We start from the raw sequence: 27,830 nt of genomic DNA, 5'->3' as shown, positions 1-27,830 counted from the left end.
TCACCGCATATGTGGGAGGTGGGACAAAGGAGGTATCAGGGGTGTGAGGAATAGGACTAGGGGCTCCATTGTGAACTAAAACAATGATAACTAACCTGAGCAATAGTATACAAGGCATATTGACATTTGAGAGAGACATACAGCGATGCATACAGTGAACACAGGTGTTGAATTGGGAAAGCTAGCTAAAACAGTGGGTGAGACAACAGCTAATCAGCTAGCATAACAACAGCAGGTGAGATGGCATTGACTAGGCAACTCGGCCGACAGATAAAACAAACAAGCAGAAAGGAGTACCGTGATTAATGGACAGTCCAGCGTGCATCAGCTATGTAGCCAAGTGATCAGAGTCCAGGGGGCAGCGGTGGATGGGGCAGGGGGGCTAGGCTGGCGAGTGTTATCCAGGTTAAGAAAACTAACAATGACTAAATAGCTTGTAGCTAGCTAGCTGGTTAGCTTCTGGAGGTTCTTGAGTGTGTTCTAAAAATAAAGATAATAGCGATTCCGTATCACATTGGGTGAGGCAAGTTTCCGGAAGGTATAAACAATTTTTTTTGTTTATAGTACATATGGGCCACTGCGTTTTTGGGACGCGGCGGGACGGTTAGCAGGCCTGTGCTAACAAGCTAACAGATTAGCAGGCCGGGGTAAACAAGGTAGTAGTTAGCGGACCTGGGCTAAACAAGCTAGCAGTTAGCGTGCCGAACTAGCAAGCAAGGAGATAGCGAGGGCTAGAGAGTTAGCCTTTGGAGGACGTCGCGATGGGGTGAGTCTGTTTATTCCTCTTCATGTGGTGATATCGATAGACCGGTCGTAGTCAAGGTATTGTAGCCCAGGAGTATGCTAGGAGCTCTGGCCGGGCTAGCTTCAAGCTACGTGGGTGGAAACGCTAGCCAGGAGTAATCAACCAGGTTTGCTGTTTAGCTCGATAGCTAGTTGCGAGGATCCAGCTGAAGAATGTTCCGTTTGTGGTGGGAATCCGGGGGTAAAGGGTCCGTTATGCTCTGGTTAGCGTCGCGTTGTTCGAACTGGCGAGAGCTTTCCGAGCTAAAGGTTAGCTGGTATAGCTGGTAGTTCGCTGGCTAGCTTCAGTTGAGAGGGTCCGGTTCCGAAGTAAATATAACTACGTTAGGAAAGTAGCTACATTGGCGGGTTGCAGAGGAGTATTTGGAAGCTTAGGTTTAGCAAAATGTTTTTAAGGATATGCGAAGAAAAAAAAAATATCTAAAAAATATCTAAAACGAAAAAGAGACGATATTTACAGAGAGACGATACGACAGGACAACTACTGCTACGCCATCTTGGAACCCATTTGTGCTAACTGATGTGGCTCATGCAATGGAATGTATTTTTTGTAACGTCAGTTGAGTTGATTTAACAAATCACAACACATGTTGATGTTTTTACTTACTGCTTTTATTTCCTGCTCTTACGTGTACACTCAAAGGCTTCCAGTCCACCCATTATGCCATAAATGACGTGAATAGAGATGTCCATTCTATTCATTGTATTTATATGGCTGAAGCTGTCACTCTCCCTTGCTTTTAAACTTGGTTCCATAACAGCAACTCCTGATGCAGAAGAAGCCTGTTTTGATGAAGAGGAGGGTTAGGAGCAGCAGGACAGCCAGAAGCAGAGCCAGCACATCCAGGCTGTGGTACTGGTACCAGGTGAGCTGGTGGGCCTGGAACCTCAGGAGCCTGTCCCCTCTTTCTCATAGTGAACTCTAGCCAGAACAATGCGAGAGCGGTCTGTCATAATGGATTCTGCACAGCCTCATGGCGTTCTCCCTATACCTGTTGATCAATTCTCAGATGACCGAGAATACATAGGGCCTTCTATTTATTTAATATATTTAATAAAGATGTGTATTCATGTGATAGCAAACTAGTTGCTCATTTACTCTGTACTCTGTAGCAAAATAAATGTTTGTGAAAATGACAACTTACGATGGGTTATTGATCACAGCATTGAGTCCATCCACAAGGTCCCAGGTTTGCATGGAGTTGAAGTCCATGATGACAGCAGCTCCCTTGGCCTTCATATGGATCATATTGTCTGGCTGGTCAGCAAACATAGGAATACCCACCATGGGAACCCCATTGTAAATATCCTCATAGATTCCATTGGTTCCACCATGGGTGATCAAGGCTCTAGTTTTTGGGTGGCCTTATAGAACAGAAACAAGTATTCCTAAATGTAGATATTCCAAAGATAGTCTCAAATAATGATTTTCAACATCACACTGGTGAGTAGATTGGTTTATGCACTATACCAAACAGGCATAAAAATGAATTATTGTCTTTGTTATAAAAAACCTATAGCTACCCAGCAGGTCGTTCTGTGGGATCCAGTTGTACACTCTGGTGTTGGGAGCCAGAGTCTCAGGCGTCTCCTCACTGTGCCTCCACAGAATCTGGCCATGACAGGGACATATTTATATGTTATTTATACTTTATTATATTGAACTGTTTAAGTATGTTACACAGGCTGCACAAGACAGATGCAACACGTCTACTTGGTTTGCTGTAAATAAGAACCAGTAATAGAACAAATATGCTTAGGGAATGTTCTACTGTAGGTCTATAGGTTCTCTCTGACCTTCTGTGGTATCTATCCCAGGGTTGAGGCAATCATATCCACCTGCTCTGTGGTATCTGTCCCAGGGCTGAGGCAATCATATCCGCCTGCTCTGTGGTCATATTCCTGATCATGGACCCAAAACAATGGCGTGATCTCCAGAGCTCTGCACAAACTCCTCCAGGGTCTAATGGGACAGTAGTCCTCTCACTTCACCACAGAGCCATAAATAGAACTCTACTGTATATCTAGCTCTTTGTATTGTTCTGTTTCAAACATTTACATTTGAATAATTTAGCAGACGCTCTTATCCAGAGCGTAATGACATTGACATGACTATGACATGACATGGCTAAAACATGACCATAATGTACTTTGTAGGCTTAGTTAGAATTACATTGTGTATGCTGCGGAGAAGACAAACGGATATCTGTGAGGACAGATTGATGTTGATATACTTCATCTGTTTTGTAGTGATGCTGATTTAAGGTAAGTGTGCTTTTGCCATAGCCTACCTCTGGTAAGAGCTTGGCGGTCTTGAGGTGGATTCCTCCAACAAATTTGAAGTTTGGGAGGAAAGGTCGGGGGTACTCAAAGTCCCAGTATGTACGGACCAGCCAGAGATCAGCGTTTCCTATCATCGCACAAGTTGTTGTTGGCTACAAATCAGTAGAATGTAAGTGGTATTTGCATTAGAACTGACATTTAAATATAAATAAATACACTATGTTATGTTATTCTGTAGTTATCATCAAATGTGGCTACCTCATCCAATGATACTGTAACAGCTCACCTATAGCATCACTGTAGTAGTCATCTATATCACGCCAAAGACTGTATATTGTCATGTCCTGCGACGCATAGAACAGGAAATTCATCAGTCTCAGCAAAATTAATTTTGTCCGTTCATTTTACCATGGCACTAGGGACGTAGAATGGTAGGCCGGAAGCTGCCCACAGAGCCTCTCCCTGGTGTGGGCGATAGAGAAACATGTACACCAGAGGAAGTCCCAGCATCTCTACCACCAGCTCACTGCCAGGCCAAATGGGATCAGTTAATAGAAGTTCATACTTGGCCTCTCTCAGTCTCTCCATGACGCTCTCTGACTTTAACAGTCCATCCACAATCTGCATGTTTAGCTGAATTTGTCTTTGTATGAGTTCATCAAGTCTCCAGTGGATCTGCCAGTAGTACAGGTGGTCCATCTCGTACATGGAAAAGTGTATGAACTCCTCAAGGCAATCCTCCACAGAGACTGAGCCATTGAAGGGTTGGTAGCTGAAGCGAGAGCGTTCCGTGGGGTCTATGTACAGAGAAGCACTGTTTACCAGCACTGTAACATTGTGTCCTCTGTCTAGCAGAGTCTCCAATACAGGCTTGAGGTTGATCCAGTGACTGCCTTCAGTGTGCCAAACTAATATGTTTCCACAGTCTATGCACCCTATGATACATAACTGTATGATTATTTAAGCCGGTATGCTCTCTGCCAGCCTCATGGTAAGTGTGTAGACAGGGTCTATAATCAATCCTTTTTAAACTAGTCATTTAAGTCAAGCAATCATTAACTGAAGAACTTGAACTCTGAATCATAGTAGTACTCATCTTATCTCATGCCACCAGGTAGAAGAGCAAACCGGTGGACTTTGGGGGTGAAAGGTAAAAGCCTACATTGTAAATCTGAAAATAGTCAACAAACAGAGAAAGTCAACAAAGTAAAACAAATATAAAAGTGTATAGAAGTCATCATTCAAAATGTTTGTGTTACGACTACGTGTGACGAACTATTACATTTGGCAATAGATATTTCTAAACTTCCTCGCTAACAACAGTATAGTTTATTTTATAGGCCCCTATCTCTGTTTAGCAAGTGAGATGTAGAAGCATAGTTGTCAGGTAAATTCGGCAGCTGGTTTAAGTGTGGGGCCACAGAGTTTTCCCAGGGTCAGGGTTGGGTGAATAGACAGTGTATACCAGCCTTTAGGAAGTTGTGGTATTGTGGAAGTTTTTCTCTGGGAAATAACGGTCCTCGGCTACTGTTGTTGTGAAGGATGTAGGTGTATACAGTACATGTGGTCAGTAGAGCTTTTAGTGTGTAGTGTTTGATATATACATGTGAACACGATTTATTGGAAGTTGTTATTCTCGAAATGGTTGCCTCTGCTGTCCTTTCTCTCTCTAACCATCCCTGGTACTTCCCTCCCAACTCTCTCTCTCTCTCTCTCTCTCTCTCTCTCTCTCTCTCTCTCTCTCTCTCTCTCTCTCTCTCTCTCTCTCTCTCTCTCTCTCTCTCTCTCTCTCAGTGACTGGGTTTGGGTTACAGTGTGTTGCTTTTTGAAGTCTACATTTGCATAATCTGATTAGAATGTGGGATTGTCAGTGGTGGGCCCTATAAGAAAATGCGGGTGCTGAGGGTGCTGTCCAGCCAAGAATGGGGTCCCCATTCCGCCGATGAGCCTGCACCTGCATCCATCCCTCATTGGGCTGCCCTCTTCTCCCTGTCCTCGCTGGGGAAGACCAGAGCAATGGAGAGGAGGGAAAAAGGGGGAGGAAAGGAAGTGATGGGGAAGGAGGAGGGGGAGGATGAAAAATTTAAACATGCAGTGTGAATTGGTTTAAGGGGATAAAGAGCTCAGGGCCTATCATTTGGCACCCAGCTCCAGAAAATATTTTTCATGGCACCTCAGCCAGGAGAGAGGGCTTGCCTGCACTGATCTGGTCCATTGTGATAACAGATTCAGACAGTGTGTTAGACGTAGATAAGGAAATGTGCTCTCAATAGACCATTACCACTGTACTTGGGAGAGAATAGTCAATCAGGCAAATATCCTTGGATGAGGAGATGAGCAGAATACAGATTTGATTTTCAGTAGCTAGTGAGTTTGACATGATCCTGCTGAAAAGTTGTCAGGGAAGCATCTACTGTGATTGGATGTTTTCTGCCAAGAATGTACATAAATGTCTGTAAATAAGACAATGATTCAATATGACTACACTGAAGGCCTATGTGTTGTGTTGAAAATGTTACATTTGTTTGCCCTTAAAAGAGTGCTATAGTTTGCTGAGCAACAACAAATTGATTTATTGCATCATGTGTGCATTCTCTCTACCATATACACTGAGTGTACGAAACATTAGGAACACCTTCCTAATATTGAGTTGCACCCCCTTTTGCCCTCAGAACACCCTCAGAACACTGGCCCATGTTGACTCCAATGCTTCCCACAGTTGTGTCAAGTTGGCTGGATGTCCTTTGCTCATATCAGTACCCTGACTTGAAGGGAATTTGTGCCACAAATGCAAAAATTGTAGCATTTGTAAACAGTGCCAAGGAAACTAAACCAACGCATGGATTGCTGTCATACATTGTCCAAAGACTGCTTACAGGGTAGGAAACCAATGTGTAATGTTGTAATTTGGGGGAACTATCCCTTTAAGAGCAGTCACCTGTCCATTCCCACGGGCTGTATGTCTGTGTTCAGCAGCTGCACATTGCTCCGTTTACACACCATTAGCAGGTTTAATGGTGGTGGAGAAAAGGCCTTACACCAACTCACTGTTTACCCTTCAGCTCAGTAGTTGCAGCCTATTGGCACGGAAAGGACATGGGGCAGATTTAAACAGTGACAATAGGTGATTAGTAGCCTGGTTAAATGTTAAACAATGGTGATCTCAGCATTCAGGCTGGTTTAACCAGGCTAGGTGATTAGGGCTCTAGATGTGTGACCTTGGGGTATAATCGTCTTCTTAGTTGATAACATCAGGGCCAATGCAAGGGTGAAACGAGGAAACTGTTTTGTTTTTGTTTACATTTGTTCACCAATCAGTGACACTTTAATTTACATGACTGTTTTCACTGATATTTTCTTTGTATTTAATAGGAAAATATGTGGAGGTAACAATGGGTACTTACTTTATTTTTTATTTGAACTTTATTTAACTAGGCAAGTCAGTTAAGAACAAATTGTTATTTACAATGACGGCCTACCAAAAGGCAAAAGGTCTCCATCGGGGACGGGGGCCTGGGATTAAAAAATATATTTATTTATTTATTTTATTTTTTATTTCACCTTTATTTAACCAGGTAGGCTAGTTGAGAACAGGTTCTCATTTGCAACTGCGACCTGGCCAAGATAAAGCATAGCAGAGTGAACAGACAACACAGAGTTACACATGGAGTAAACAATTAACAAGTCAATAACACAGTAGAGAAAAAAAAGGGGAGTCTATATACAATGTGTGCAAAAGGCATGAGGAGGTAGGCGAATAATTACAATATTGCAGATTAACACTGGAGTGATAAATGATCAGATGATCATGTACAGGTAGAGATATTTGTGTGCAAAAGAGCAGAAAAGTAAATAAATAAAAACTGTGGGGATGAGGTAGGTGAAAATGGGTGGGCTATTTACCAATAGATTATGTACAGCTGCAGCGATCGGTTAGCTGCTCAGATAGCTGATGTTTGAAGTTGGTGAGGTAGATAAAAGTCTCCAACTTCAGCGATTTTGCAATTCGTTCCAGTCACAGGCAGCAGAGTACTGGAACGAAGGCGGCCGAATGAGGTGTTGGCTTTGGGGATGCTCAATGAGATACACCTGCTGGAGCGCGTGCTACGGATGGGTGTTGCCATCGTGACCAGTGAGCTGAGATAAGGCGGAGCTTTGCCTAGCATGGCCTTGTAGATGACCTGGAGCCAGTGGGTCTGGCGACGAATATGTAGCGAGGGCCAGCCGACTAGAGCATACAAGTCGCAGTGGTGGGTAGTATAAGGTGCTTTAGTGACAAAACGGATGGCACTGTGATAAACTGCATCCAGTTTGCTGAGAAGAGTGTTGGAAGCCATTTTGTAGATGACATCGCCGAAGTCGAGGATCGGTAGGATAGTCAGTTTTACTAGGGTAAGCTTGGCAGCTTGAGTGAAGGAGGCTTTGTTGCGGAATAGAAAGCCGACTCTTGATTTGATTTTCGATTGGAGATGTTTAATATGGGTCTGGAAGGACCCATATCAATATATATATTGTATATATATATATATAAAATATATATATATACAATATAAATATAGGACAACACACACATCACAGCAAGAGAGACAACACAACACTACATAAAGAGAGACCTAAGACAACAACATAGCAAGGCAGCAACACATGACAACACAGCATGGTAGCAACACAACATAACAACAACATGGTAGCAACACAATATGGTAGCAGCACAAAACATGGTACAAACATTATTGGGCACAGTCAACAGCACAAAGAAATTAGTCAACAGTCAACAGTCAAGAAATTAGAGACAACAATACATCACACAAAGCAGCCACAACTGTCAGTATGAGTGTCCATGATTGAGTCTTTGAATGAAGAGATTGAGATAAAACTGTCCAGTTTGAGTGTTTTTTGCAGCTTGTTCCAGTCGCTAGCTGCAGCGAACTGAAAAGAGGAGCGACCCAGGGATGTGTGTGCTTTGGGGACCTTTAACAGAATGTGACTGGCAGAACGGGTGTTGTATGTGGAGGATGAGGGCTGCAGTAGATATCTCAGATAGGGGGGAGTGAGGCCTAAGAGGCCAGTTTACAGAGGAGTATAGAGTGCAGAGATGTGTCCTATAAAGAGCATTGGTGGCAAATCTAATGGCCGAATGGTAAAGAACATCTAGCCTCTCGAGAGCAACCTTACCTGCCGATCTATAAATTATGTCTCCTTAATCTAGCATGGGTAGGATGGTCATCTGAATTAGGGTTAGTTTGGCAGCTGGGGTGAAAGAGGAGTGATTACGATAGAAGAAACCAAGTCTAGATGTTACTTAAGCCTGCAGCTTTGATATGTGCTGAGAGAAGGACAGCGGACCGTCTCGCCATACTTCCAAGTACTTGTATGAGGTGACTACCTCAAGCTCTAAACTCGCAGAGATAGTAATCACACCTGTGGGAAGAGGGGCATTCTTCTTACCAAACCACATGACCTTTGTTTTGGAAGTGTTCAGAACAAGGTTAAGGGGAGAGAAAGCTTGTTGTACACTAAGAAAGCTTTGTTGTAGAGCATTTAACACAAAATCCGAGGGGCCAGCTGAGTATAAGACTATCATCTGCATATAAATGGATGAGAGAGCTTTTGTTACGGATCCCCCCGATACTGATGCTCATTCTGTTCACCAGTTCCGGAGGTTTACGTCACCGGCTTTCTAGGCTTCACTGAACGGGATTCATTATCAGACTGTCAGACTGTCTTGTCTGCTTACACACACCTGGTTCCCATTTCCCCTGATTAGTATGTTATATATGTGCCCTCTGTCTTTGTCGGTTATTGTTCCCATGTCTGTTGGTGGTGTGAGTACCTATGCGTTGGTCCAGCTGTTATGCTGCGTGCTTTATATATATATTGTGTATTACGGGTATCGTCCCGTGTCGTTCAACAAGGTTTACCCTCGCTCTTTTGTTTAGGTACAACCCAGTGTTTTTGTATACGTGTTTGTTTTGGGTGTATTAAAAACCCCTATTGTGTATTCCTGCGCCTGTCTCCAAAATCCTTTATACCAGCATGACAGCTTCCTACTGCCTGAGCTATGTTGTTGATGTAAATTGAGAAGAGCGTGGGGCCTAGGATCGAACCTTGCTGGTACTTATTGGTACTGGTACTTACTGGTACTTGACAAAATAGATCTGTTAATTTGTGTATTTAACAAATGGCATTTTTTCTCAAAACATGTTTATTGTGTTGTAAGGTTATGCATTTATCTAAATCTAATTTCACAGTTCTTACATAATAATCCATGATTAGAGCCTAGAGGGAAATTCAGTAATTCAAGTTTAATCTAATATGTGCATATCCATACCTAGGGAAAATATCCAAATAATTACATATTCCAATTCAAACGTTATTGGACACAGAAATGGCCAAGCCTGTGTAAACTACACTGGCATCTGACTTCATTGACATTTTGTCACAGAAAGGGGATAAAAACACTCCATTCAAGAGCCCATAGGAGCCTCTCAGGACTAGCAGCGCTGTATCTGCCTGTTGGGTCAGTGATCAGGGTTTGACTACATGTTGACCTGTGTGATTGCAGGTCACAAGTTAAGTTGTCCTTTTTCTCTTCGCCTCTCTCTGCCCTCGGACACTAGATAAGGGTTTAGAGGTTAGGGGTTGTCTCTGTGTCCACACAGTGGTCAGAGGGTTTGTAGAGGACAATCAGAGGCGCGGCCATCACTGGCCCCATTGAGAGGAAACAAGGGCATTAGTAGACCAGAGGGTCCAGAATGGACCAGTACAAACACATAGGGAGCAGCTGCACTGTTGACTTCCTGGCTCGGCACTTTGAGGTGTTTGTTAAATTAGTACAAATGGTTGCATGGTGTCAATGGAATACCAGGGTTATTTACAATAAGAGGATGGTACTTAATGTGTACTTAATTTGGATAAATTCAAATATTTTTTTATTAACAAACCATTATTAAATAGTTATAATAAATAACATATTCACAACTTAATATTAACCAACATAGTTTACAAAAAATAAATAATCACAATAGCTTTGACAAATGATGGTTAAATAATAATCTTTGGTTACATGACATGCTTACTGTACAAAAAGAGCAAGATTAATAAATACTTGAATGGACAGACAACAAAAACTATTCCTGTTATCTGTTCACACAATACAGTCCTACAATTGGAACATATTTCAAAGAGGATTGTCAGTTGTGTTATCATGCAGCTCAATCCTGTCGTCCCAATAAATAGTCAATTAATGCGTATAACAGCAATGTGTCAATCAATGAATGTGGTCATATTGCAGGATTTTGATAATAATTATTGATTTGCAAATAAGCAAGGTCATTAATCAGTCTCATCATAAAATCGTCATTTGAACAAAAGAAAGTGCCCTTTGCATTTCGTAATTAGATTGCAGTCCTTGGTGAATTGGACAAGACTTTATCTTTCCTGAAATGTCTTTCCCAAATAAACTCCCTTAAATAATCCTTTATGGCCTTAATGCATCCTTGTTTTTTATTTCAAAACATTTTTTGTTGTTGATGTGGACATCTTTCCCCACCGACAAGATAAAAATACATGTCTGACATGAAGGGGGGAATACATCCAAACTACATCCATGCAGATTACAGATTACATTTCACAAGGCTCCCATCCTCCCGTGTCATAATGTCAACATCAAGAGTGTAGCTAAATAAATCCATCTCAATCTATTTAATTCAGCAGGAAGGGCATCATCCACAAATATCTTCTGCTTGCCATCACAACCAACACTGTACTCCTCAAGTGTCACAGAACCAAAATGGAGTCTATGAATGGGGGCCTTGTGACAGTTTCACCCAGGGAGTTGTAGATGATCACCCATCAGAGGAAACTGCAGCAGGCACACTACCAGGCCTCGGTGCTGTCACAGCTTGATCCAGGGGAGAGGGCGTCAGTGTCGCTGGCCAGGCCCCAGGTCTGGGAGGAGGAGTGGAGACGTTCCACGTTGCCCCTGAGGAAGGTGAGCAGGGCTGTGGGGGAGTGTGAAGCAGGCTGGCCACTCTGGCTCTCCAGCAGCTGCACCAGGAAGTTGATGTAACGCATTGCCAGCCGCAGGATCTCGTTCTTGCTCAGCTTCTTCTCTGGTGGGTGGGTGGGGATGAGCTTGCGGAGCTCAGCGAAGGCAGTGTTGACGTTGTGCTGCCGCCAGCGCTCCCGTGTGTTGGTGAACACCTTTCTGGTCATGGTGCGGCTCTCCTGGAGGGAGGAGAAGAGGAGAGTGTTTTAGAGAGAAATGTACATACAATTCAAACTCCCATGGGGCTGTTCTAATAGAAGGCAGGTGTTGTTCAGTAGGGTGCCATTTCTGGCGCAGACCCTAGACAGAAACACTATATGGTGGTATCACATAAAATGTGGCACCAGAGAATCTAAAGATAACTGAAATATGACGCATTAACACTGTAATGGAAAGTAATAGATGTAAAATATAGTTTAAGTATGACAAATAGAATGCATTTGACATTGGAATTCAGTTTCATCTTCAGAAGATGAAAAATACCATAATGAAAATAGATGTTTGTGGAAAATGTCTGACCTTCAGTCAATGCATAGAGGATGCTTGTGCTATTGTGTTACGGCATTATTAGCGTACATACAAATAATTACACTTTGGCTGTATTTGAAGAACTATCTATTTCTAATATGGTACACTCATGAATACAAACTGATAATCATTTATTTTATCTTAACAACATTAAGATTTCTTAACATTTCATAAGAATTGTAATTCCACCAGTTCCTTACTCCAACAATTCCACAACATGAAATTCAACAGGAAAAAAATCGAATCCACTTATTGTCCGTGATCTCACCTGTTAAGTGCTTTAGCGTGCAGACAGAGGTATCAGGTAGTAGAAGTGTGTACTCCTGCTGCAGTAACCCAGTCCTGTGTATAGTCCGTCCAGTCAGTCCAGCCTTCTCATACTCTCTGATGACTGTGTGTGAGAGGGAGGGATGGAGAGAGGGGAAAGGCTAGCGCACGCTTCTCACATTTTATAGCAGAGTGAGCCCCTATTGTGTGACGTGTGCTGTCGTTGAGCCTCTCCTTCAGTCTGCTGCATTGTGTGAGGTGTTCAACTCAAGAGAGATGTTTCCAGACACAGACCGCTGTGTTGGATGTTCTATTCTGTCTGTAAACAAATAGATGGCCAATGGGTTAGAAAAATGAGGTTAGGGGTAAACATACAAATACATAATATCATACAATAATGTTTAACAATTTGAAAGAGTATTTGGAAACTTTGCTTTCATATCATCCACAACTTTTTGTTGAGTCAATTCTATGGTTGCAAAGCTACCGGTAATTTACCAAAGCTACCAGAATCTTCAGTAATTTTGGTAATCAACAGAAAATCTATGGCAATCAATCGTAACTTTGGTCATTTGTACTTGAATCACTTTAAAAAAAAAAAGATATCGATATATAGTATTATTTTTTTATATGAGTTTCTATTAGATAGACCATATGGTTCAAGAGAAAATAGCCTAATTAATGACAAAGCATCAAATCAACAATGCCATTTTTTTTAAAGAAACTCTTCCAACGATTGACATTTTTCACAACTGCCACCAGTCCTACACCAAAACATTGACAACAAACACATATTGATATAGTAAAATTAATAAAACGGTGTAAAAAAAAAATGGAAAGCATATTTCATGCTGAAAACTAAATTCACTGAATTGATGGTTTTTATTTAGGATGTTCACAGCTTTCTCATTCTACTATCTATTTTAAAATCATCTTGTTCAATTATTTCATATATTGTACATGTGATAAGGCCACACAGAGGACAAGAGATAATTACAGACACCTGTGATAATCTGAGGTACCCAAAAGTGCCGTAAGTCGCTCTGGATAAGAGCGTCTGCTAAATGACTTAAATGTTAAATGTTAAATTAGAAGTCTTGTGATAGATTATATAAAATCCTTGAAAGATACCAACATTCTGGTAGTTAACTGGTAAACTCTGAAAGTTTCCAATAATATAACCTCACTTTGCAACCCTGGTCATTTCATTAAATTATGAATAATTTGAACACATAACGTGACTATTAAAGGTTACATTTACGCTTACAAATAAATTCCTATTGAGATGAAACTGAGATGTTTCCCTGCCTGATCCTACCCTTACAATTCTGGACACTTGTTACGGTTGGTTAAACATCAACCATGGGTAGCCAGTTCAGTAAAACTTTGATATCGCCAGTCCTGCTGCCATTTAATTCACTCTGATTGGGCCAGAAATACCATATCCAGATTGACAGTTTAACAATGTGGGTTTTGTTATGACTATGGTAATCTTGTTGATCCATTCCAGGGGCCACACATAAATTACAAAAGGGAGCATGGGGAACGAGCCAGGCGGGTGAAAGTAGAGTCCTTCCCTGGGTCACAAGCATGAGCGCATGCCAAAACATCTCTCTAAAACCATTCTTCCTCGCCACTCCTCTTCCATATCCCCTCTCTCTGCCTCCCACTTTCAACCTCAGTTTCAGATGTTTTTTTATTTAACCACGTCTAGTTTAACCAATTGCTACTGTTCTTTTTACATCCTTCAAGTGTTTTCTCAAAGATGCAGTTTTCCATAAAAGTATCTCTGTGTGGAGTAGACATTTACATAATCCGATTAGGGCCTGGGATTAGCGCTGGGGCCTGGAGAACAGGCCCACTGGGGCTGGCCCTGAATTGCTGCCATTCATGGGCCTTGCTGCACTTCCAAGGGGCTGCACCTGCAGTGGTGGGTCCCCACTCCCCTGCTCTCTGCACTCTACTTGGCCTAAGGTCTGCAGACACACTCACAGCAGGCAGCAGGCCCCTTCAGCCAGCCAGCCTGTCCCTCCATCCCCTTCTCATACACACACCAGGGCCGCATTCAGCAGGACCAGATCGTTTTGAACTTGGTTTTTCCTGTGACAGAAGGTAGTGTGTGGGGGTATAGAGCCGAGCAGCTTGACAACCCTGATGAAAACAACAACATAAAGAACCTATGGAGAAGTGAGGAAAAATACATTAGTCAGTACAGCAAATGAAGTAAGAGAGCCATACTGTAGTGCTGTCAACATAATAAAAACATCCGTGTAGCTAAAGAAACAACTATGCAGAGACTACAATTACAAAGGTACATTTTAACGTCTCTTTTCAACTGATGTCCCCATCGAGAGCTTGTCCAATCAAAGTATTGAATCTAGTTGAACAGAGTGATATAAAAAATAACAGTAGTAGCCTGACCTTTGAAGCAGTGGTAAGGAAATAATTCTGCTCTAAAGGTTAGGTTTGAACAGCCTGTTAATTTTCACAATATGTCTGCTATTCACTCACGGGCTAAAGTATGGCAGGCAGGACCAATTACTGGACCATTACACAGATGTTGATTTAGCCTCCACGTGTTGGACTTTTTAAAAACATTTCTCACTCAGCTTTTGTTTCGCCTGCCATTAAAAACACACCCTTTTGGCTCTTTTGTTAAGCTTGTTGTTAAGGCAATGTGGCCGGAGACATATAACCGAAACAAAAGGTTAGCTAGGTGGTTATTTATGGTGTGTGTGCGTGTGTGTCAGTGTGTTAGCTTATGGACATAGTAGGTTTGCTGCTGGCAGGAATCTATGCCCTGGGGGGCTCCTTGTCTGAGGCTAATTCCTGCGGGAGAAAGCTTCAGACTGCTGGCTCGTGAAGATAGGCAGTCTCTCCACACTCTGAGAGACTGTGATAAGGGGATTGCTGAGCTAAATGAAAAACGACCTTTTGAGCTCTGAAATGGAGGGAGACTATCCGTTTTAGCTGGAAAAATAAAACCTCGATAAATTTAAAAAAAATTTGATTATGAAATATTGAGTGTTCTATGTAAAATGTTGTATTCGTTAATAATAATGTATCTGGGTTTTTCCATCTACCCTAAAAAAAAATTATTTATGTATCAAGGACTAAATTGCAGGTCAATTACAGAATAAAAGGTATACTTCTTTTCCTTGCAGGAACAATCCAAATCAACCTGAATTCCCAGCAAAAACAAAAACAAAGCATGTTTTGCTTTGCCATTGGTTACTTCACTCACATCTTCCAAATGTTTAAGATTTCAAAACCAAACGTTATTTTTTGAAGTCTAAATATTTATTTGTATGTAATATTTATTTTCGTCATTCTCCCTCTAACCCTGCGAAACGTTTCTCTCAGCACCGAGTCTGCATTGGAATGCAGTGCCAGTAGGACTACGTAATAGAGCCTTTTTAGAAGTTGTAACTGAGGTATTTGGGACCACTATAGTCTTAGGGAAATGTCCCTCATTGTTGGTAAACACAGTGGCCATGATTGTGAATGGAGCTTTTACTGCAGTCCTGATGTCCAGTCCACCTGCTGTTTCTCACACAGCACAGACACACTAACATGGAGAAACAGGACTGCTACATAAAGGTCACAGGATGATAGCATTAGACTAGACCAGGGGGTGTTAAATGTACCGCCAGGGTCCAATAGGGCCAGCGTGAGGTTTGAGTAAAAAAAAATATATATTTAAAACTCAATATACTTAATATGACTAACACCAAATTGAAACTGTGTATAAATGACAATGGAACTACTACACCTGGCTTCACCAGCATTGCAGTCCGCAGGTGGTTTTATTTGTTTATTTAAAATGTTAATTGTTGTATATAAGATCGTTTAAACACCATGAAATCAGATCCAATTGGAAATCTGTTACCAAGTTTTTCCACGCATAAATATTATATCTGTTTGGGATTCTTGTGGTCAATTTGCAGTCTACGAATTATTTGAAATGATGTTCCGCCCCCGACCATCCACTCAAGAAAATAAATTGTCCCATGGCTGAATAGTTGCTGATCCCTGTTCTAGACTGTGTCTGACTCTCTAATGATCACCGAAATGAAAGTTAGACAGTCAGCGAGAATCATAATTCAACACAGTTTAAGTGTGGCCCTCTGGACCTCGTTGAAGACCGAATGTGGCCCCCGGGGCAAAAGGAATGAGTTTGACACCGCTGGACCAGTCGGAAGAAGATATGCACTAAGTGAACATTTGAATTCATGGAAATTACTGTCATTCATTCATTTGAGTTCAGAAATATTAATCCTGTCTTGTTCTTAATGCTGATACAATTCCTAACACATTCTGGCAAAAGCTACAAAAGATGGACAACATTTCAGATGGGCTTTAATTTAAAAAGTATTTGACCTAGCATAACTTACAATTATTTATCTTTAGCATTATGTGTTTTATATGAAGTCAAACAAAACCGTATATTTAGTCTTATCCTTCTTAGAAAAATATTAACAAAATCATTATTTAAAAAAACCTTAACACACATAAATTGACAAATATTTTCCCAACAACAGTTAAACATTTAATAGTGTCTTTCAAACACTCAAGAACCTATGGCATACTACATGTATTTCTTACATACCAAATATCTGTAGTTGTTGACAGGGCAAGGGACTGACAGGATACTGTTCACTTTTCAGGCAAATCTTAATATCTCAGTATTTCACAGAGACATTTTAGAAAAAGGTTAGTCTTATCTGTCCATCCCTTCAGCCTAACACCTTCACATAACTAAGCTTTCCCCTCTTCAATGGCCTTTAAAACTGAAAAGAATACATGAAAACAGAACAATAAAATCTCGTAATTTCTCACATTTACCTCAATAATGATATAATTTCCACACTAGAGGCTATACTGGAACTTTCCCAAACCACTAAAGGAGATCTCTAAAAAATATATTTAAATGCAAACTTGCTTCATCAGCAGTCTAACATGTTACTCTCATTGTTCATCTTTGGGGCCTCTGATCTCCTCTTTCTCTCTATCCCGTCGTGTAACTGGTCCCATAGTCAGGTGTCTCACTCATGTCACCCCTCCCCTGAGTTGTGCTGTAGGGGCCACTGCCACTGCTACTGCCCCCCATGGCAGAGCTCCTCTAGGCGAGGCCAGGCTGCCATCAGGGTACTGCTGCCGTTTACTGTAGCCTACTGTAGAGTATGAGTACATCTGGTTGTCGGAGTACACTGGTCTCTGTGTGTTGGTGCTGTAGCTGAATGATAACAAGGGGTCTGTCTGAACAGGGTTCTCTGGCGCGTAGTCTCTGGGGGAGCCACGGGGCTCCTGGTGTAGGGATGCTCTGGATGTCCACTCCTCTCCTCGTCCTCCTCTATTCCAGCCTACAAATTTCACCTCATCTGTCTCCCATGGGTTGTGGCTCCAGGTGTGCTGGAAAGGGGCCTCACTCAAGTCTACCTGGAAGTCTGCACTGTCCTCCTTGGTAATGAGAGAGCTCTCTTCATATAAACTCCTAGCTAAACTCTCAGCACTGGGGGAGCCAGCGAGGCAGCTGTTGGGGATAGGCTTGAATGGTTCTCATCGCAGTGTGTGTGGGTGTTGGTTGTCTCTGTTGTGGCACAAGGGTCGGTGGAGCTACTGTGGTCTTTCTGATGAGTGGTCTCAGTGTGAGACTCTGGAGAGGAGGCTGCTGCAGTCAGCTTGTACAGAGACCTGGTGTCACTGAAGAGCTGGAATAAAAACAAGATATTGTATTACTGCAAGTATTATCAATTGTCAGTATTATCAATATAGCACCACCAGAGTTTGACTGATAAACAAAGTTGGCAAAGTTTGTAATGAAGAGGATGCAGCTGCTCCAGTGTATATGGAAACACAACACAATATACAACCCCATATTGTCTTCCCAGTGAAGGCAAGGTGTATGACAAGACCAGGACACTAAATTGAGAAGAGGTGACTGGCCAGGTCACCTTGATGACTTTGTGAGGGACCTCAGAGAGCAGCTCCTGCAGCTGGGAGAGAGAGGTCCCCAGGAGCCAGTGGCGAGAGGGGCCCCTCCTCAACATTAGCTGAGCCGCTAGAGGGTTCATGGGGGGAAGACAGGGGGAGAGCAGGGGGTGAAACCTAACAAACAAACATATACACACATGTATGCACATACACACTCACATATACAAATATACATTTGCAAATACACATGCAAACACACACGCAAATACACACGCACAAACCATCCACTGGGACAACTCATTCTCTCTGTGTAACCTGTATCCTTCCATCAGTAATGAATTTAATGATGACACTGCTACTATTACACAATAGATAATGAAATTAAAGGGAAGGTTCACCCATTTTGAATATTATATTGTTTTTGTGCATCTCTGAGTGATGTTCTATCGATTCCCTGGGTAATTTCATGTTTATCTGAGTTATTGGCATTCAAGCAGGCAGAAATCCGTCTGGTATTACGTAGCACCGTGATAAAGTCACTCACTACACTGGAAGCTAATAGGAATACGACTTTAAAGATTGCCGAAAACATCTATCATACATGTCAGTTTTCAAATCTGTCCGATGTCATAACTCGGGAGGATGTCTTCTCTCGAATGAGCCATTGATCATATTTTTTGCTGTATTCCTACCTCGAGAAATGCGTAATTTAACGGAGGGTCTAGCACACAAATCAAATTGTATTAGTCACATGCGTCAAAACCAACAATAGCGAGACTATACACAGGAGGCTACCGGTATTTAGACCTTACAGTGAAATGAGTAAGAATAAGAAAGAAAAGTAACAAGTAATTAAAGGGCAGCAGTAAAATAACAATAGCGAGACATACACAGGAGGCTACCAGTACGGAGTCAATGTGCGGAGGCACCGGTTAGTTGAGGTAAAATGTACATGTATGTAGAGTTATTAAAGTGACTATGCATAGATGATCACTATAGCTATTTATAGCCATCAAATGGCCATTTGATTGGATGTTCCGGAGTCTTATGGCTTGGGGGTAGAAACTGTTTAGAAGCCTCTTGGACCTAGACATTGCGCTCCGGTAACGCTTGCCGTGCGGCAGCAGGGAGAATGGTCTATGACTAGGGTGGCTGGAGTCTTTGACAATGTTTAGGGCCTTCCTCTGACACTGCCTGGTGTAGAGGTCCTGTATGGCAGGAAGCTTGGCCCCAGTGATGTACTGGGCCGTACGCACTACCCTCTGTAGTGCCTTGCGGTCGGAGGCAGAGCAGTTGCCATACCAGGCAGTGATGTAAAGGCTGTATTGTCGTTGTCGGTGATCAGGCCTACAACTGTTGTGTCATCTGCAAACTTAATGATGGTGTTGGAGTCGTGCCTGGCCATGCAGTCATGAGTGAACAGGGAGTACAGGAGAGGACTGAGCACGCACCCCTGAGGGGCCCTGTGTTGAGGATCAGCGTGGCGAATGTGTTGTTACCTACCCTTACCACCTGGGGGAAGCCCGTCAGGAAGTCCAGGATCCAGTTGCAGAGGGAGGTGTTTAGTCCCAGGGCCCTTTGCTTATTGGTGAGTTCAGTGCGGATGTTGCCTGTAATACATGGCTTCTGGTTGGGGTATGTACGTACTGTCACTGTGGGGACGACACCATCGATGCACTAATTGATGAAGCCAATGACTGATGTGGTATACTCCTCAATGCCATCGGAGGAATCCCGGAACATATTCCAGTCTGTGTGAGCAAAACGGTCCTGTAGCTTAGAATCTGCTTCATCTGACCACTTTTTTATTGATCGAGCCACTGGTGCTTCCTGCTTTCATTTATGTTTGTAAGCAGGAATCAGGAGGATAAAATTATGGTCAGATTTGCCAAATGGAGGGCGAGGAACGGTTTTGTACACGTCTCTGTGTGCGAAGTAAAGGTGGTCCAGAGTTTTTTCCCTCTGGTTGCACATTTAACATGCTGATAGAAATTTGGAAAGATGGATTTAAGTTTCCCTGTATTAAGGTCCCTGGCTACTAGGAGCGTCACCTCTGGGTGAGCGTTTTCCTGTTTGCTTATGGCGGAATCCAGCTCATTCAGTGTGATCTTAGTGCCAGCATCAGTCTGTGGTGCTCTGTAGACAGCTATGGAAAATACAGATGAAAACTTTCTAGGTAGATAGTGTGGTCTACAGCTTATCATGAGATACTCTACCTCAGACGAGCAAAACCTCGAGACTTCCTTAGATATCGTGCACCAGCTGTTATTTACAAAAATACATAGTCTGCCGCCCGTTGTCTTACCTGACATCGCTGTTCTGTCCTGCCGATACAGTGTATAACCATGATAATGTCATCGTTCAGCCACAACTCCATGAAGCATAAGATATTACAGTTTTGAATATCCCGTTGATTATCTATTCTTCAGCGTAGGTCATCGATTTTATTTCCCAAAGATTACACGTTTGCTAGCAGAATGGAAGGAAGTGGGGGTTTATATTCGATCGCCTATGAATTCTCAGAAGGCAGCCCGCCCTCTGGCCCCTTTTTCTCTGCCTTCTCTTCATGCAAATCACGGGGATCTGGGCCTGTTCCCGGGTAAGCAGTATATCATTCACATTGGGCTTGTCGGACTCGTTAAAGGAAAAAAAGGATTCTGTGTAAGGGTCCTGTGTGTAGCTGGTGTAGAGAGTCAGGCGCAGGGCAGCAGATATGAGCAATCAACGTACTTTACTCAAAAGACAAATATACAAAGTAACATCACAACCCCACAAAGACGGACCGAATTACAATTAACAATCACTCACAAACACAACATGGGAAACAGAGGGTTAAATAATAAACAAGTAATTGGTTGAGTGAATCCAGGTGTGTAAGACAAAGACAGAACAAATGGAAAATGAAAAGGGGATCGGGGTGGCTAGAAAGCCGATGACTTCGACCGCACAATGCCGCCCGAACAAGGAGAGGGACCTACTTTGGCAGAAGTTGTGACATTCTGCTAGTCCGTGGTGAGTAATCGCAGTTATGATGCCCAGAAGTTATTTTCAGTCATAAGAGACAGTAGCAGCAACATTACGTACAAAATAAGTTTAAAAAAAAAAGTTACAAACAACGCAAAGAAACAAACAAAAAATTGGTTAGGAATATGTAAAACGTCAGCCTTGTTCTCCGGCGCCATCTTATCTGGCAGATCCATTTGGCAATGTACACAACTTCTGATACAATCAGCAATTGGTATTGAGAGACGTAGGTCAGCAAAAAAAACATTTGTTAACATTTCATATCAGAGTGAATTGAAAGACTCAGTTTTATTTTGAAGAGAGCTGAAATGTATGTTACCTTGACATCCAGATCTTCACTCTTGAAGCCAAACAGAACCAGAGAGGAGTAGACTAACAACAAGTTGTTGAAACCCTCACTGGTCAACCTACACCCACCGAGACAACCACAAGGACGGTTCAAACATGTCATCTGTGGGAAATGTGTGTGTGTGTGTGTGTGATGAGTACTAACCCTGAGTCCTGCAGGTAGTGCAGGATGAGTCAGCAGTAGTTGTACCACAGAGAGAGTGGTCAATCTCATCACTATACTCCCACAGGCCCTCTCCTGTCACAGCTCCTTCTGCAGTTATTGGGACACAACCAGGGTTACAAAATTCAGGGAACTGTCAATAAATTCCCTAGTTTTCCAGAAATCCGGGTTGGAGGGTTCCGGATGTCCTGCTTATTTCCTCCTGGTTCTGGGATCCTCCAACTGGGATGTTTGGAAAACCATGGAAATTATTTAAAGTTCTTGTAATTTTGCAACACTAGACACAACTAGACGAAGGATAAGATCCTTCTAAAGATAAACAGAGCAAGGCCCTCTCCTCACTGTGACTGACTATGACCTACCTGAAAGACGAGTGACTATGACCTACCTGAATGATGACTGGCTAGGAGGACCTACCTGCATGATGACTGGCTAGGAGGACCTACCTGCATGATGACTGATTATGAGGACTTACCTGAATGATGACAGGCTAGAATCTACCTGAATGATGACTGACCATGAGGACCTACCTAAACGATGACTGGCTAGGAGGACTTACCTGACTGATGATTGACTATGACCTATCTGAATGATGACTGGCTAGGACCTACCTGAGAGATGACTGACTAGGAGGACCTACCTGAATGATGACTTAATAGGAATAACTGAATGATGACTGATTAGGGCCCACCTGAAATATGACTGACTAAGACCTACCTGAATGATGACTGACTAGGGCCTACCTGAATGATGACTGACTAGGAACTACCTGAATGAAGACTGACTAGGAGGACCTACCTGAATGATGACTGGTTAGAACCTACCTGAATGATGACTTGCTAGGACCTACATGAATGATGACTGACTAGGAGGACCTACCTGAATGATGACTTACTAGGAGGAACTACCAACATCATGACTGACTAGGAGGACCTACCTAAATGATTGACTAGGAGGACATACCTGAATGATGACTGGTTGAATGATGACTGGCAACATCATGACTGACTAGGAGGACCTACCTAAATGATTGACTAGGATGACCTACCTGAATGATGACCGACTAGGATGACCTACCTGAATGATGACTTACTAGGAGGAACTACCAACATGATGACTGACTAGGAGGATCTACCTGAATGATTGACCAGGAGGACCTACCTGAATGAGTGATGACTCACTAGGGGAACCTACCTGAATGATGACTGGTTGAATGATGACTGGCTAGGACCTACCTGAATGATAACTGACTAGGAGGACCTACCTGAATGATGACTTACAAGGAGGAACTACCAAAATGATGACTGACTAGGAGGACCTACCTAAATGATTGACTAGGAGGACCTACCTGAATGATGACTGACTAGGAGAACCTACCTGAATGATGACTGACTAGGAGAACTTACCTGAATGATGACTGGTTGAATGATGACTGGCTAGGACCTACCTGAATGATGACTGACTATGAGGAACTATCAAAATGATGACTGACTTGGAGGACCTACCTGAATGATGACTGACTAGGAGGACCTACCTGAATGATGACTGGTTGACTGACTAGGAGGACCTACCTGAATGATGACTGGCTAGGAGGACTTATCTGAATGATGACTGGCTAGGACCTACCTGAATGATGACTGACAAATGTTCTACTTTTAACCTAGGACAAAACAGAGATCCTTGTTCTAGGTCCCAAGAAACAAAGAGATCTTCTGTTGAATCTGACAATTAATCTTGATGGTTGTACAGTCGTCTCAAATAAAACTGTGAAGGACCTTGGAGTTACTCTGGACCCTGAGCTCTCTTTTGACGAACGTAACATTGCAAAAACCAGAAACTTTCTGTCCAAAACGGATGCAGAAAAATGTATCCATGCTTTTCTCACTTCTAGGTTAGACTACTGCAATGCTCTACTTTCAGGTTACCTGAATAAAGCACTAAATAAACTTCTGTTAGTGCTAAACACGCCTGCTAGAATCTTGACTATAACCCCAAAATGTGATAATATTACTCCAGTGCCTCCCTACACTGGCTTCCTGTTAAGGCAAGGACTGATTTCAAGGTTTTACTGCTAACCTACAAAGCATTACATGGGCTTGCTCCTACCTATCTTTCTGATTTGGTCCTGCCGTACATACCTACATGTACGCTACGGTCACAAGACACAGGCCTCCTTACTGTCCTTAGAATTTCTAAGCAAACAGCTGGAGGCAGGGCTTTCTCCTATAGAGCTCCATTTTCATGGAATGGTCTGCCTATCCATGTGAGAAACACAGACTCGTTCTCAACCGTTAAGTCTTTATTGAATACTTATCTCTTCAGTAGGTCCTATGATTGAGTGCAGTCTGGCCCAGGAGTGTGAAGTTGAGCGGAAAGGCACTGGAGAAACGAACCGCCCTTGCTGTCTCTGCCTGGCCGGTTCCCATCTCTCCACTGGGATTCTCTGCCTCTAACCCTATTACAGGGGCTGAGTTACTGGCTTACTGGTGCTCTTCCATGCCGTCCCTATGAGGGGAGCATCACTTGATTTGGTTGAGTCACTGACGTGATCTTCCTGTCCGGGTTGGCGCCCCCCCTTGGGTTGTGCCGTGGTGGAGATCTTTGTGGGCTATACTCGGCCTTGTCTCAGGATGGTAAGTTGATGGTTGAAGATAACCCTCTAGTGGTGTGGGGGCTGTGCTTTGGCAAAGTGGGTGGGGTTATATCCTGCCTGTTTGGCCCTGTCCGGGGGTATCGTCGGACGGGGCCACAGTGCCTCTCGACCCCTCCTGTCTCAGTCTCCAGTATTTATGCTGCAGTAGTTTATGTGTCGGGGGACTAGGGTCAGTCTGTTATATCTGGAGTATTTGTCCTGTCTTATCTGGTGTCCTGTGTGAATTTAAGTATGCTCTCTCTAATTCTCTCTCTCTTTCTCACTTTTTCTCTCTTTATTTCTCTCTTCCTCTCTTTCTTTCTTTCTTTCTCTCTCTCTCTCGGAGGAACTGAGCCCTAGGACCATGCCTCAGGACTACCTGGCATGATGACTCCCCAGTCCACCTGGCCGTGCTGCTGCTCCAGTTTCAACTGTTCTGCCTGCGGCTATGGAACCCAGACCTGTTCACCGGACGTGCTACCTGTCCCAGACCTGCTGCTTTCAACTCTCTAGAGACAGCAGGAGCGGTAGAAATACTCTGAATGATCGGCTATGAAAAGCCAACTGACATTTACTCCTGAGGTGCTGACCTGTTGCACCCTCGACAACTACTGTGATTATTATTATTTGACCCTGCTGGTCACCTATGAACATTTGAACATCTTGGCCATGTTCTGTTATAATCTCCACCCAGAACACGCCAGAAGAGGACTGGCCATCCCTCAGAGCCTGGTTCCTCTCTAGGTTTCTTCCTGGGTTCTGGCCTTTCTAGGGAGTTTTTCCTAGCCACCATGCTTCTACACCTGCATTGCTTGCTGTTTGGGGTTTTAGGCTAGGTTTCTGTACAGCACTTTGTGACATCAGCTGATGTAATAAGGGCTTTATAAATAAAATTGATTGATTGATTGACCATGAGGAACTACCAAAATGATGACTGACTAGGAGGACCTGCCTAAATAATTGACTAGGAGGACCTACCTGAATGATGATTGACTAGGAGGACCTACCTGAATGATGACAGCAGTGTTCTCGTCTACTGTGATCACAGCATTGTGGTAAGTCCCTCCAAGCATCTGTAAGGACTGAGAGTGGCTTTGTCACGCCCTGACCTTAGAGATCCTTTTTATTTCTCTATTTGGTTAGGTCAGGTTGTGATTTGGGTGGGCATTCTAGTTTGTCTGTTTCTTTGTTGGTCTGGTATGGTTCCCAATCAGAGGCAGCTGTCTATTGTTGTCTCTGATTGGGAATCATACTTAGGCAGCCTTTTCCCACATGTGTTTGTGGGTAATTATTTATTTTTCGTGAGTGTTTGTGTGCGCCACGGCTGCGTCACGTTCGGTTTCTGTTTACCTGTTTTTTGTGAAGGTTTCTCTTCAATTAAAGATGTGGAATTACATGCACGCTGCGCCTTGGCTCATTTATGACAGGGAGTTTGAAGACAGTGAACGTGACAGGCTTCTCTCAAGTAAAGTCATATTATACAGTTACAGTCAAAAGTTTGGACGAAGCATTTTTGTATGTTCTCTATAGTTATGTACTTGAAAATGTATCAATTGACCAATTCGGAACATTTGGTCAAACTCCTGGCAGACTTCATACAAAATATTGTGTAGTGATGTAATTCTTCACTGGATCAGTCTGAAATGCTAACTGGCTAGGAGGACCTACCTGAATGATGACTTACTAGGAGGAACTACCAAAAGGAGGAACTAGGAGGAACTAGACAACAGACTTGATCTAATCCAGGCCTTGGTTCTGTGGTGGGTGGCTGTGGTGCATGCTGCTTCACCTGTGACACTGAAAAAACACAGGTACCCATTACTCACAGACCTATTAAATATGTCAAATGCTTTCAGGCCCTAAAATCATTTCGCAAACCCTGTTGTGGTGAAAACTGGTTGCCACCAATTAGTTTAGCGTATTGTATCGTATCTCTACATAATACTCTGTCTGGGTGCTTGTATAGTTCTGAGGCGACACAGAGATGGAGGTTCTCTGCTGGGACCGTAACATCATGAAAGTGGACAGAGGGTCTATGTCCTCCTCAGATTTAGCCACTGTGAGACTCCTGTGACTGTCTCTCACACCGGGCCTGGGGGTTGGGTGTTTGGATTCATTAGCTCTTTGGTCAGGTAAGCCCTCCTTCTTCTGAGGTCTAACTGCATTGTTCAATTTCTCCAGGTAAGTAGTGGTGGTAGCCTGTGCTGCTGTGATAGCCATACCAAGTAGTGGTGGTAGCATGTGCTGCTGTGATGGCCATACTTCCAGCCTTCTCTGTGGCCCTACTCTCTTGGGAAGAAGTAGAGGGGGCCATATCCCAGAGGCACCAGCTTGTTCCCAGATTTCTCTTTCTCATGGGAAGTGGCAACAGCCTGTGCTGAAACGACTGTATTTCCAGCTCTATCTCTCTTCTGATGAGATGGCACAGCCATGGGTTTTTTATTCTTCAGGATGGCCTTGACTTTGATCTCACCAGGTGGGACTGACAGATCTGGGCACAGAAGGAGGAGCGAGATTCAGAACTTTGTTGCAGCCACATTAGACACCATTTCAATGGTTTTTATGAGGCGCTGCGGAAGATAGTGGCAGCAAAGTACTTATAATATGGTAATAAACCATAAACTGATTCATATCTCGGCCTGATCTCTGCCTGATGAAGAACTGATCTGACGCTTACCAGGGTCATCTACAGTACAGGTTCACTCAAGTTATCTGCAAAACAATATTACACAACTTTCATTCTTTGAAGGAATTAACTAAGTTAACTAGACATGTAGCTAGCAACACTGCAGTGGGACAAAAGGTAATATTGTTTTCTTTTTTTTATTTTATCCTCTTTTTCCTCCCCAAATTCGATCTTGTGTCATCGCTGCAACTCCCCAACGGCCTCGGGAGGTGAAGGTTGAGTCATGCGAACCTCCAAAACATGACCCGCCAAACCGCACTTCAAAATGCCCACTTAACCCAGAATTCAGCCACACCAATGTGTCAGAGGAAACATCTTCCAACTGACGACCGAGGTCAGCCTGCAGGCGCCCGGCACAAAGAGTCACTAGAGCGCTTGAGCCAAGTAAAGCCACTCCGGCCAAACCCTTACATGCGTCGCCCAATGGGACTCCCGATCACGGCCGGTTGTGATACAGCCCGGGATCATACCCGGATCTGTAGTGACACCTCTATCACTGCGATGCAGTGCTTTAGATCGCCGCGCCACTTGGGAGGCCAGGGACAATAGGTTTTATATCTCAGTCACACTCTGTCCATCTGGCAGGGTGATAGTGGTGTGAAGTCCTCTATCTTACTGCTCAATTTATCCATAATGTGGGGTTGCTCCGAGCTCGTCATACTCTCATTTATCCCTGTCAGTCCTGGTGAGCTTGCTCCTTCATCGAGTGTCACAAAGTTGTACCGACCAATCAGTAATAACTTCAAGGCTTCGGTCAAAGGCTGGAACTGCACAAATTATTCCGACTTCTGGGGCTCTGTTAGTAATTCAATGCAGTTAAGAATGCACTGTGCAAAATGCAGCATGAATGCAGGAAAAGGACAAGTGTGACAGAGGAAACATAGGTAACTGTGAACTGGTAAGTGCATATTCTAATTTGTGATTAGTCTTGTTATGTCAAACACTTCATACAACTACAGGACTACGCTCTTCTTACCTGCTAAAAGAAAGGCCAGTACAAAGTGAGGGTGCTTCTCTGTCCTCCAAAGTGCCTGTTCCATCTCTTCCTGATCTTTCTCGGACACTAAATAACTACAAGACAATCACCAGCCCCATGAGCCTGCACCACTTA

General features: G+C 43.1%; 3 protein-coding genes and 1 long non-coding RNA gene across 4 annotated transcripts; all 4 read right to left on the bottom strand.

Moving 5' to 3' along the window:
• On the bottom strand, nt 1-3,461 carry LOC115110999 (UDP-glucuronosyltransferase 2A1-like). Its single transcript, XM_065011470.1, is given in 7 exon segments — nt 1-1,715; nt 1,717-1,744; nt 1,747-1,796; nt 1,950-2,169; nt 2,329-2,416; nt 3,096-3,239; nt 3,374-3,461. Coding segments are annotated over 6 exon segments (699 nt in total). The 5' UTR covers nt 3,222-3,239; nt 3,374-3,461; the 3' UTR covers nt 1-1,528.
• LOC135559559 (UDP-glucuronosyltransferase 2A1) lies at nt 3,342-5,302 on the bottom strand. The gene is given in 5 exon segments (XM_065011137.1): nt 3,342-3,465; nt 3,467-3,521; nt 3,524-3,573; nt 3,575-4,035; nt 5,261-5,302. Coding segments are annotated over 5 exon segments (732 nt in total).
• A 4,764-nt stretch (nt 5,303-10,066) lies between these two features.
• LOC115110998 (T-cell acute lymphocytic leukemia protein 2-like) lies at nt 10,067-11,309 on the bottom strand. The gene has a single exon (XM_029636880.2). It carries the CDS (start codon nt 11,302-11,304, stop codon nt 10,966-10,968), a length of 339 nt encoding a protein of 112 aa, XP_029492740.1. The 5' UTR covers nt 11,305-11,309; the 3' UTR covers nt 10,067-10,965.
• A 4,965-nt stretch (nt 11,310-16,274) lies between these two features.
• Nucleotides 16,275-23,652, bottom strand: LOC115110997 (uncharacterized). The gene is made up of 2 exons (XR_003860729.2): nt 17,887-23,652; nt 16,275-17,643 (listed from the first exon to the last, which is right to left on the bottom strand). It is a non-coding gene; the product is annotated as an uncharacterized LOC115110997 (long non-coding RNA).
• Nucleotides 23,653-27,830: the final 4,178 nt, after the last annotated feature.

This window comes from Oncorhynchus nerka, linkage group LG27 (assembly GCF_034236695.1).
Source record: "Oncorhynchus nerka isolate Pitt River linkage group LG27, Oner_Uvic_2.0, whole genome shotgun sequence".
NCBI lineage: Eukaryota > Metazoa > Chordata > Actinopteri > Salmoniformes > Salmonidae > Oncorhynchus > Oncorhynchus nerka.
The sequence above is the reverse complement of the archived record's forward strand: the minus strand, read 5'-3'. Positions and strand labels throughout refer to the sequence as shown.